At 36.2% G+C, this 13,346-nt stretch overlaps 1 protein-coding gene across 2 annotated transcripts in view; it reads left to right on the forward strand.

Annotated features, from left to right (window-relative positions):
- Window positions 1-13,346, forward strand: part of Gabra2 (gamma-aminobutyric acid type A receptor subunit alpha 2) — a 136,241-nt gene that overhangs the window by 52,665 nt on the left and 70,230 nt on the right. For both annotated transcript variants that reach the window (NM_001135779.3, XM_017599106.3), the window contains exon 4: window positions 10,230-10,297. In NM_001135779.3, coding sequence (NP_001129251.3) covers window positions 10,230-10,297 — 68 coding nt within the window. The remainder of the gene's footprint in view (window positions 1-10,229; window positions 10,298-13,346) is intronic.

Here is a 13,346-nt window from a genome sequence, read left to right on the forward strand (position 1 = left end):
CTCAGTCAACTGCTTGTTGGGCCTTTAGGAGGACAGCCATGCTAGGCTCCTGCCTGTAAGCACACCATAGCATCAGTAATAGTGTCAGGCCTCAGAACCTCCCCTTAAGATGTGGGCCTGTCCCTGGACCTCTTTTCACTCAGTTTTTCCTCCATTCTCATCCCTGCAGTTCTTTTAGACAGGAACAATTCTGGGTTGAAGTTTTTGCCATAGAAAGAAGCAGAGTTATGTCACATACTTTGGAAAAAAAAACAGGCAAGGTTTTGATCTTTCATTCAATGTGGCCTTGATTTCTGTGTAAACTGGGAGTGAAGGCTAAGGCAGAGATATAAATCAACCAGTAGAGTTGAAGATTTTATTGAAACTCCTACATGACCTCTCAAACACTGCCTTTTGACCAAGAGACTTAACATTTCAGTAAATGCAAAGTAGAAATATTAGAAGCTTTGTAGAAATGGTCTTACAAAGACATCAAACAGAAAAGTAGTAAAAGTAACAAATGGTAGGGTGGGGTGAATTTCTGAGTTTTACTTACCATGTTACATTAGCTAAAATGTCAAGTTCCCATTCATGCAAGGAAGCAGAGAAACCAGTTTCATATACAAAATAAACTAACCTTTGGAAAGCTTTGATATCACACTTAGTCAGACAATGACTTAACATTCCACACATTTAAAGCAATCAAAAAGTAGTTATGCAGCTGAGAAAACTCTTGAGTGAATGCTTTTCTGTCATAAATATTTTCTATTTCATTCATAACCAGTTACCTTATCTTAGAGCAGTGCAGTGTTAGTGATCTGAAGATTTATAAATGTACATGTTCCTTGATTCAAGAAAAGTGTCAATGGAACAAACTTTTGTTTATTATTAGAATTAATTTTATGTTAATTCCATTTAAATAATTTTGAGGAGGCTGAGGTAGCAATCTCCTTTTTGAGAACTAATGAAAGAACTCATAATGCTGTCATAGACAGGGAATTAATTTACCTAGGTAATAAAAATAAAATTAGGAATTATAGACACACAGTGAAAATATTGAAGAGGAGAAACAGATATTTCATATATAACAGCCATGCACCTATCTATTTACATTAAGGAAGTCCACGGAAATAGAAGACTTAGAACAGTGCCAACCAACTAGGATGAATAAGTATCTAAAGCCCATCTAAGCCAATAACTGACTTTGTTAAATGCACAGAAATCTGTGACCCACACAACATAGAGGAATCAGAAATAGAGGATGCCAGAGAAGTTGGAATCTGGCAGGCCTTGCACTCTGATAGAGATGCCTGGAAACTCTTCAGGTTTTTACATAGAAAGGAAAGAGAAGAGCTGGACTAGATCTTTGTAAAAGGTCTCTATAGGGGAGCTGACTCAGTTTGCTGTCATCTGAGAGATAGGAAGCTATGTATAGTGTTTGAGTACATTGGTTGTAGCTAAATATCAAATGTCGTAAACATGTCTACTCATTCTTACTGAGGTGGTTTTGACATTCTTCTGAGTCCGATCTAGAGAAGGCTTGGCCATTCCAATAAGTCTGAAGTATTAGGGTCTTTGACATAGCCATGTTCAAGACAATAATACACAACCATCTACTCCTCACATGGATCACTCTCTAAGTACAGTAAATTTAGACCAACAATCATGTGTAATACATTAAAAAAATAAAATCATAAGTTGTGTGCTTTATAACCATAATAGATTAAAATTAGAAGTCAAAACCAAAACTAATTTGAGAAAGTGAGGCAGTCACACTCAAGCACCCACACATGTGCTATGTCTATACACACAGACACACACAGAGACACATATACCACATGTATGCACACATATACACACATATGCACTCACACAGAAGATTACACACATGCACACATATACACTCATGCACTCACACAAGCACACACACATGTGCATACACATATGCCTACACACATATACCCACACAAAGACATAAATGAATACATAAATGAATACATAAAGGACACATACATGAATGCATTTTCAGCATATATAATGGCAAAATCTCAAGCAATGAAATAAAGTGGGAGTTTTAAGATATTTTTACATAAATGAAATGACCATATAGCCAAGAAAAATGCATTTATTATCTTAGTTATACTCAGATATGTGACCCAAGTATTCAAGAAGCCAAGGCAAGAGGATCATCGTGAGTGAAGAGGTAACTTAGGCTAATAGGGAGTTCCACACTATCTTGGGATACCGTGTCAGACCTTGTCTCAAAAAGTAATTTATTAATTTTTTTCGTGATACAAATGCTCTAAAAATAACTAGGGATTTAAGAGCTTCTGCTGATGTCATTTAGGCCAAATGAAAAGATATATAGAGATTCAAGAGAAATCTGTGAATAAGTAATAATTGTTTTAAAACCTTGGTGACGGGAGAAGTGTGACTTGCTACTGTACTCAAAAACACTGAGTCATACAATTTTAAAGGGCAAATTTCATATGACTTAAGTAGCAACACTATAAATATTTTACTAAAAGTCAATGAGTAGACTATAAATACAGAGGAATGGGACCAGTATTCCCATACCATTATGACCATTGCTCTGGGGAAGTAACAATGGAACCATGATGGGTCTTTGTAGTACAGATTTCTGTGAGAGAATTACTGTTCAAAAGATGCATGCCCTGGGCGATATCTACATTCCCCTTCACCTATGCTATCTGTTCATCTGATTGACACCATGTTTAGATAAGAAAGTCCTTCTAGTCTTCCTACTTCACATTAGAGAAAGCATCTAGAGCCTTAAACCCTTTAAAATATAAGACTATATCATCAGCCACAGGAAGGGGAGAGATTAACAATAGCTTCATAGTCTATTCGAGGAAAATTCTGTGGTGACTAAGGACAACACTCTCTACAAAATGCACAGTCACAGATGCTTTTCAAGGAACTGTGGAAAGTTGGTTTGCATCCATCGGTTGGGGTTAACACACTTCCGGAAATGCCCGTTCTTAGAGTGTTTCTGCTAACATGAGATTGAAAAATTACTTAACAAGATGCTTCCATGTTCACTGCTGCTCAATATTTATTGAAATTTGGCTAATATAGTAACAGATTACAAGTGTGAAAATGTAATATGCCTTTTGGAAAATGGCACACATTACTTTTTCTGGTTCAGTTACATATAGCCAGGGCTTAGGCAGGTTCCCTAGATCCCATCACAGTGACGTGAGGGAGTGAGAGTCTCCAGTATAACTGAGAGTTTACGAATAGCTTAAAGAGTTGCCCACTGTAAGTTCCTTTGCTGTATGTAAAAGCTCTCAGAGCTGTTTCATGCTATTATATTTTATCTTTCCTAATCTTGAATCTGCCCTACCTATTTGAGAAAATAATTTGAGAATGTATCTGTCCTGGGGAGGGTGGGAAAGGAGACGTTACAGAGAACAGCCAGCCGACTATTATTAATCTTTTAGGAAAAACATGGTTTTGCTCTTGCCACGTGTTAGAAGTGTCTTTTCTTTTTAAACTATGAGTGGTATTGTGTGCTGTATTATACAGTACAGGCTAACAACCTGTGAGTTCATCGGGAATCCTTTTGACAGGCTTTTAAAAGAGTGCGCTCTACTTTTTCTCCTAGTGTCTCAGCATCCATTTCCTTTCCCTATCTCCTGTTTTTCCTGCTGGTACAGCTCCACAGAAGTCATTCATTTTCAGTCTTGAAAAACTGTCTCTAGTTGTCAGATCAAAAAGTCAATTTCACTAACATTACTTGAAAAAAAAAAGACAAATTGTCTTTCTGTTTGTTTTGACTTTTCTTATTTTCAAACTCATTTCTTTCTTTTGCCTGAACATTTTCTGCAGCAATTAGAATGCACATAGACTCTTCTGACCCTGCATAGCCAGATTTATACAGAGAAGATAGGATAGCACTTCTAATTAGACACTATTCTAAAATTCAGTTCCTCATGGCAGTTCCATGATGCCAGAAATATAGTGACCTTGTTCTCCTAATTATAGTTGATCAGCTCTTATTTTGACACAAACTTCTGCTTTTTGTTCCTGTGTGATGTTGCACTCATATGCATATACAGTAGATTAAGTTCATGAGCCCAACCTGTCTGCAGGACTTGACTTTTGCATGTGGGATACTCCCCTGAAATATATTTCCTGCATTTTGCTGTCTTTGAGATTGCGTATCACTTCGAACATCAAAAAGAGTGAAACCCACTTGTAGATCTCGTCTCAAGTGCTTCCCTTATCATTGGAAACCGTGACCTCGTTTTGGAACTACAACTTTGAATTTTTTTTCCTCCTCTAGGATGTAAATTAGTCATGGACATTTTACTTTGTGTACATTTTACCTCTGGGTGTCAATCTTTATTATTTTTTAAAATTTTCAATTGAAGATAGATTGTTTTCATATAGTATGTTCTGATTAGGGTTTCTCACACTTTAACTCGTCCCAGATTCTCTCTAACTCGCCACCCACCCATATATTTAAAAATTCCACATGGGATTGACTAACCAAAGAAGAGGATAGTCCCTGAAGACAATGATTTTTCCACCAATCAGCAGCCATTCATCGCCGCCTCTGTTCTTTAGGACACCATATTTTTGAAATTTCTTGAGTGCAGCTTCCTGGCCATATTTAGAAGACATTATCAACCCAGTAGCATCCTAGGTCTCTGATATTTATAATATTTGCTGTTCTCTCTTTTGTGATTGTTTTCTCTGATCCTTAGGTGTAAGGGTTCTGGGTGAAATAACCAAGACAAAGAAAAACAAGTGCCATATGGTCCCTCTCTGTTACGGACCCTAGCTCACAATCTTTACATTTAAGTGTGTAAGTTGACGTAGCTTCAGAAAGTATAAAATAGAGAGGGAGCATGCTGGGAGTGGAGAAGAAGTACACGAGTTATGAAAAGGGTGCTAAGAAAAACTGGGAGAGGGAGAAAATACAGAGAACAAAGGAAAAAGGAGAGGTAATAGATATTTAAGAGTATTTGAGATAATAAACAAGGAAGTCTTTTTTTAAAGGTCTTTACCTGTGTTTATATGTGTGCACACGTGTGTGTGTGTGTGAGTGTGTGTGTGTGTGTGTGTGTGTGTGTGTGTGTGTGTGTGTGAAATCTGTCTGTGAGTTTGTCAAGTCAGACCCAGGGATTCCCAAAATAATACAGAGAAATACCTTTGCTCCATTGCTCCATTACACTTGGTGGAGTCCCTGAACATGAAGTTAAGACTAGTTTGGAAAATAGCCCACAGTATTGACACAGAACTTTGTGGAATCAAGCCAGAACTGTGCTGAAATCATCCTCCCTAAAGACTAACTCGCTCTCACAGTATCCAAATGTGCATTGCAAGCTGCCAAGGGAAAAAGCAATCAAAATTCCTACCCAACTGTACAGCCTCCAAGTACTCCAGTGACCTAGCAAGATTACCCCGATGACCACGATAGTGGTACCTTTATCTTCATTGTAACCAACACTGTCTAATTGAAATTAAGTTGTCCTCACTGAGAGGGGAATTCATGATTGGTTCTGTAAACTGATTTGACCGCCCATGGTTGGAGAGGAGAAACAATTAAATAGATACATCAAGGTTGAGAAGCAATTATTCAAGCTTGGGTGAGAAAGGATCCTCACCAGTGTGCAGGATGACTCAGGACCTTACCCTAGGCTGTTCACTAGGAACACCCAGGAGGCTGACTCATGGTTCCTAAAATGCAGAGATCGAGGCTTCTACCAGCCAGCAAATATCTGCTTACTTTGTGATATCCACAGTCTAATGAATCAAAATATTGTAACATACACCAATAACTCAGTTTTACCATGCTCTAACCCATAGACACAAACATGAAATAACTTACAGACCACCTTTGACAAGTCAGTGTCATATGACACATGTAATTTTTTTTCTGGGCAATTATACCTTTCTTTAACTCTGTTCCTTTTACATCCCTTATCTTACAAATTATCAAATCATAATCACACATTGAAATCTGGACAGAGAACTATAGAATGTCGTTAGGTATATCAAGTTTTTCATTGTCATCAGAGCATATCATTAGTACACACTACTAGTTTATACTTCGATACAGCCATCTATATCAAAATCCGCAAATCTCTGCCCCAAATCCACATTTCCTAGGCTCAGATATCGCATAGATAAATATTTGACACCCAACATCAGATACCCCCTTGCTGATTTTCCTGGTCCCGAATGTTCATAGAGGAAATCATTTCCAGTGCATATATTATTTGGGAAGTTCCATAAAAATCATAAAGCATAAAGTCATTTTCTTTTCCTTGAGGAAACTTTATACATGTGTAGTCCATGTCTTTGTGGCTTCTCTTATATACTTAGGGCTCTGGGGCATATTTTAATTTTCACCTTTCTACTCCTTAGCTGGCAATCTTGACCGCTACCAGATGCTGGTTGTCCCCTTTACTCGTTGCTTGTTATGAATAGAGGAATTATCATTATTCACACCTTTTTTATTGGATATCTTATTTATTTACATTTCAAATGTTAGCCCCTTTCAAGGTTTCTCCTCCTGAAAACTCCCATCTCATCCTCCCTAACCCTGCTTCTATGAGGGTGCTTCCCCACCCACCTACCCATTCCTGCCTCTTCCCCCTGGCATTCCCTACACTGGGGAATTGAAACTTCACAGGATCAAGGGGCTCTCCTTCCATTGACGTGTGACAAGGCCATCAACTGCTACATGTGTGGCTGGAGTCATGGATCCCTACATGTGTACTTTTTGGTTGTTGGTTTAGTTCCTGGAAGCTCTTGGGGGTCTGGTTGGTTGAAAGTCTTCTTAGGATGAGGTTGCAAATGCCTTCAGCTCCTGCAGCCCTTTCTCTAACTCCTCTATTCTGAAGTCTGGATAAATACATGTGACCCCAAGGTTTCAGAAAATGGGTTACTATCTCTAGTAATTTTAGAACTTAGTTTGAATGCTAGCAATTTTGCTGAAGACATCCATGATTTCCAAACCTAGGTTGGAAATATTTTTACATATTGCAGTTGTTACTCACATGAATTTGTCCCAGGATTTTCATAATACCTTTGTTTTCCTTTATGAATATCAATGCAAAAATACTCAATAAAATTCTCACAAATCGAATACAAGAACATATCAATATGATCATCCATCATGATCAAGTAGGCTTTATCCCAGGGATAAAGGGATGGTTCAATATACAGAAATTCATCAGTATAATTCACTATAAACAAACTCCAAGAAAAAAAAAACCAGAGGTTCACCTCAGTAGATGCTGAGGAATCATTTGACAAAATTCAACACCCCATCATGATAAAAATCTTGAAAAATCAAGAATTCAAACCCCATAACTAAATATAGTAAAAGCAATATACAGCAAACCAGTAGACAACATCAAACAAAATGGAGAGAAACTTGAAGCAATCCCAGTAAAATCAGGGACTAGACAAGAATGCCTACTCTCTCCCTATCTATTCAATATAGTATTTAAATTCCTAGCCCGAGCAATCAGAGGTCAAGGGGATACAAATTGGTAAGGAAGAAGTAAAAATATCACTATTTGCAGATGGTATGATAGTATACTTAGGTGATCTAAACAATTACACCGGACAATTCCTCTATCTAATAAATAACTTCATGAAAGTGGCTGGATAGAAAATTAACTTAAACAAATCATTAGCCTTCCTCTACTCGGAGGATAAACAGGCTGAGAAAGAAATTAGGGAAATCACACCCTTCACAATAGTGACAAATAGTATAAAATACCTTGGTGTGACTCTTTCCAAGCAAGTGAAAGATCTGTATGACAAGAATTTCAGCAAGAAATAGAAGATCGTAGAAGATGAAAAGATCTTCCAAGCTCATGTATTGGCAGGATTAATATAATAAAAATTGCCATCTCATTGAAAAAATGTACAGATTCAATGCAATCTCCACCAAAATTCCAACTCAATTCTTCATAGAGTTAATAAGAGGAATTTGCAAATTCATTTGGAATAACAAAAATCCCAGGGTAGTGAAAATTTATTCTCAACAATAAAAGAACTTCTGGGGAAATCACCATCCCTGACCACAAACTGTATTACAGAGCAATAGTGATAAAATCTGTATGGTTTTGGTACAGAGACAGACAGGTAGATCAATGGAATAGAACTGAAGACCAAGAAGTGAGCCCATATACCTGTGGTCACTTGATCTTTCACAAAGGAGCTAAAACCATCCAGTGGAAAAAAGATAACATTTTCAATAAAATGTGTTGGATCAACTGGCAGGAAGCATGCAGAATAATGCAAATTGTTCTGTTCTTATTTCTTTGGACAAAGCTTAAGTCCAAGTGAACCAATCCTCCACATAAAACCAGATACGCTGAAACTAATAGAAGAGGGAAGAACCTCTAACAGGGCTAAATTTCCTGAACAGAACACCAATGGGTTATGATCTAAGATCAGCAATATACAAGTGGGAACTCATAAAATTGCAAAGTTTCTGTAAGGCAAAGGACATTGTCAATAGGACAAAACATTATTCAAATCTTTTGCATTGCACAATTTTATTGTTTCTCTTCCCCAATTTTACTACTCAGACTGAGGGGAACAATATTTCCTGGGTAGAGCAAAAGCTCCTTAATATTATGATTTCTCTTCCCTGGAGCATTTTAATTAGATGTTTATGATATCTGAATTTTATGTTATTTATATCTTCAATAAATATAGTGGCATGTTTGATGTCTTATAAAATGCAAATCTTGAGTTTAATTTTAGACTTTCTTCATGATAACACATAGTTGTGTCAAAGTGGAAATTCTTGACTTTTGTTAGAAAATAATTCCAGGTTTTAATAGAGCAGGAAAAATATCAAGCACAGGACATTTCTAAGTATGGGATCTAGTATTTCTGCACAGGTGGCATTCCCAGAAACCTATGTGTGTCTTTGACAAGTATTGTCAGGAAAACAATGGCATTGAATAATTTATGTGCTGAGGTTCAATACAATAGAGTTAAATGTAGTTAAAGTAGTGGGATTGTATACAGAATAGTGGGGAATAAATTTGTTAATCAATATACTTTCAGCATATTTTCATATAGACTATAGAGCAAGTAGAAAAACATTGATAATAGGAATCTAAATTTGCTATATTCTCATCTATTGTCCATGTGGTACAGTTCCTTGGCTTAGCAGAAGTCTCAGCAATCAGAGGACTTGGGTTTTAAAACTGGACTCTGTCTATACTTGGTGTGGGTTTTTGACATCTTTTCATAGTTTACGTGAAATACTGTATATACCACAGGGATGTAACAGAGAATCTATAGCTTTGATATAAACATTATTCTATACCAATTTCTTTGAAGAATAGCTAGTGCAGTAAAAATTGTAATTGTTTCTGAAATCTGTGTCCTAAAACTTCTTTTACTTAAAAATTACCTTCTTGTTTCAAGATTGTATGCATAGATTACCCCTTTGTAAATTAATACCCATTATTGGATAGGAAAGATGTTATTATATTGTCCATGTGGAAGTACAATCTTTACAAATGATGCCTTTATTGTTTTAATTTGAGTTTGAGTGTCTAAATTGTCAAGTTAATTGTTAAATTTTGTTAATTGTTTTATAGTTCATATTTATATAATTTTAGGATCTAATTCACTTGAACATTAGCATTTCAGGATGCTATAAAGACATTTATAGAGCCATTTTGAAAAATAATCCAATATGGATTAATTAAGTTATTTTAATATTTATATTACTAAGTGATAAGGTTATATATGAATATGAGGCACATTTATTTATAATGATGGACAACTTGATTTTATTTTATTTTATAGAAAAACATATTGATTTTTAGGCAAAATAATTAGTCTGGAGTACAAACAATCTCAATCGTTGTAAAATGACATCTGAAATATTAGTTTAATCATCAAATTTATAATATCACGGAATAAGTTCGGTCTATTGTCAGCATAAATGATAAAACTTTGTTTGACTTATTTACTCAAGATGGTTTAAAGAAGTTATTTATAATTAGCAATGCAATACTTAAAAAGGAATTTTGATCAAGCATCCTTCTAAAGAGGAAGGTAAAAGAACTTCTAGATATAAGTTCTGTTGGTTGTGAAGATTATCTTCACTCAATATCAAGTGTATCTTGATACTGCTTTATCATTCACCTCTGTATTATACTGTATACTCAACTCCTTTTCTATACAGATTTCACTATGTATAATCTATGTCCACTTTCTTTTCTTCCTGTTAGACAGCATTACTGAAGTCTTCACCAACATCTATGTGACCAGTTTTGGCCCTGTCTCAGATACAGATATGGTGAGTTTACCTTTTCTGAATGTTAAATACATTTTTTTAACTTACTTGGTAAATGATGGGAATTTATAGTCAGTACATATTTTTATTGTCATAGAATTCTACATGTAAAACATTTCTAGCCACATTAGCAGAAAATTGAGGATGTGTTTCTGGTTCTGTGGAACACAGCTCCAGAATGTTTAAATAAGCTCTCTTTTTCTATCTTCTCTCTCTCTCTCCCCCCCCTCTCTCTAAATATATATATATATATATGTATACATATATGTAATATGTTTTATTATATATTATATATAATATATATAGAGATATATATCCTAATCTTACCTACTTAGCTGCAAAGTGGCATACAATTAAAATATAAGAAGGACAATTACATTGTTAGCAATGATTGCCTAGAATTAAGGCACTTATTTGCTTGACTTCTAAATGACTGATGAGTTTTACGGGTAGTTGATTTACAACAACAACAGGAAAACATGTTGTTTAATGCAATCTACCCCTCTCAGTGAATCACCAACTTTTATTTTCACTCTTTGATTTTATTTTCCTCCACTTTTAGGAATTTACACCAGAGCTAGAGAGTCATTCAACTACTGTGCTACATTCAATGGTTAACCTGAAATAATAATCTGTCTGCACAATAGGTCAATGCAAGCGGACAGGACTTTGAAGTGATGTCAAGCCCATTCTTGTAGTAGCACATACACCAAGTCTTATAGCCTGGTTGAAAACTTTTTATTTAGTTTTAATAAGACTAGTCTTAGTAAATGCTCATAGATTCTAGATGTGTCCACAAATAACTAGATTCTATGTAAAGAAACAGGGAATGGCAACATTTTATGAAGCATTATTTTGAAAAACTTGAGGCATAACATACACATTATGTAGTTTCAATGGTTACATTTATGTCTAACTACTAGCTAAAATAGAGAAATATTATCAAATGATTAGATACCAGGAATTATGTAACTCTTTTATTAATTGTATTAAGAATATAAGAAGTGAGTTATTGTAGCAAGAGTTTTGATTCGTAAAGGGAATATTTTCACCTAATAATCTCATGAATGGAGAACATATTTATTTATAATCAATTTGTAATAGCATCCTCTGTTTCATGTTTTGAGATTTAGAACAAAATACTGTGGAAAAATACACCTACAGTATCAGTATTTCCGAGTTGAGGCATGTTTCTGAAGTAAACAAGAGAGGAGGGTGAGGGAGAGAGAAGGAGGGAGAAAAGTGAGCAAGAATGGACAACACATATTATTTCTGGAAAACTCTATGCAATTGTTTTCCTTCTAGTAGTGATAAATTTTATTAACTTTCTACTTCTATGTACTTTGACCATTTAAAGGCATTTTAAAATGTCAGAAATTTACTATTAAGTACATAGCCATGAAGAATTGAACCAATTTTTAATAAGTCTAAATTTTGCTTGAAATACTTTGGTATTTTTGTTGAAAAAAGTATTTAGTATTCTCAAGACATATTTTATTTGTGGAAACTCTTGTAATTTACAGTAAATATTAGAATGTGCTCATGTTTCCAACTATTTTTAAATTGGATTCATTTGAGTGGACTTACACTTGATACTATTTAAATAAAGTATCACTTTTTGATTGGTTAGATTTCTTTGTGTATTGGGGTGCAAACACATCTTAGGGGTGTGTGTGTGTGTGTGTGTGTGTATGTGCATTTGTTTGTTTGTGTGTCCATGTGTGTGTGTGTGCATTGTACATGTGGGCGCATGCTTGTGTGCATGCTCATGTGTGCAAGCATAATCATGTTCATTTATTTTACTTTTTTTCTTGTTTTTTTTTCATTTAAAAAATTATTTTATTTATTTACATAACAGCCATGGACCTCCCTCCCACAGTTTGCTTCTGAGAGGGTGTTTCCCCCCCACCCCCAAGGCATCTCCCTTCCCTGGGGTCTTAAGTGTCTCCAGGATTAGGCACATCTTCTCCCACTGGCCAGATCAGAGAGTCTTCTGCAATACTTGTCCCAGGGGCCTCAGTGCAGTTGGTGTATGCTGTCTGGTAGGTGGCTCAGTCTCTGAGAGCTCTCAGGGGTCCAGATTAGTTGAGAGTGCTGGTCTGCCTATGAGGTTCTTCTCCCATTCAGCTTCTTCAATCCATACTGTGATTCAACCACAGGTGTCCCCCACTTCAGTCCAATGGTCGGATGTAAATATCTGTCTCAGTCATGTAAGTGATAGAGCCTCTTAGAGGATGCCATGCTGGGCTCCTATCTGTAAGCATATCATAGCATCAGTAATAGTGTCAGTCAACCCTCCCCTCACTCCCCTACCATGAGGTGTCACCAGAAAGCCTTTCCTCCAGTCTCTACTCCTTTTTTATGTCTCTGTATTTCTTTTAGACAGGAACAATTCTGGGTCAGAAAAATTTCTGCCTGGATTGGTAACCCAGTCCTTCCATTTGAGACTCTGTTTATCTACTGGAGGTGGACTCTCACAATAGAAATACCAATGAGAATATTCATATAGAAGGGGGAAATTTAATGGAAACTCACCACAGGCAAAATCTACTGACTCATGGGAGAAGAAATAGTTTTTCCCAGGGATCAATGCTCCTACTGATTGGCCAATTCTAATTTTAGCCTGGTCACCATATACACAGCAACCAGAGATAGCAGGGATTTGTTGTTACTGCTGTTTGTTCACACACTCACACCTACACACTGTATGTATATGTGTGTATATATGAAACAATAATAACCGGGGCCAAAGGAGGCTGCTGCAACTACATGTGGGATTCGTGGGAGCTGATGGAGGAGGAGTACCTGAGAAAGGCTGTCGGGAGGGAGAAGAGAAAGGGGAAGGCAATGCCATCCTGTTTCAACTTCAAATATAATTTTAAAAGTAAGACAGGGCCTACAAGAACACTGGGAGTAGGAAAATCTCATATAAAGCATTATTAACTACCAAGACGTCTGATGTGCACTTAAATGGCTACAATAGCACTTAGAGCAAAGTAAAGGAGAACAACAGCATGCACAGGTAGCTGCAGCTTGAAGCAGGGGATGAGGG

Source organism: Rattus norvegicus, chromosome 14, assembly GCF_036323735.1.
Source record: "Rattus norvegicus strain BN/NHsdMcwi chromosome 14, GRCr8, whole genome shotgun sequence".
Lineage (NCBI taxonomy): Eukaryota > Metazoa > Chordata > Mammalia > Rodentia > Muridae > Rattus > Rattus norvegicus.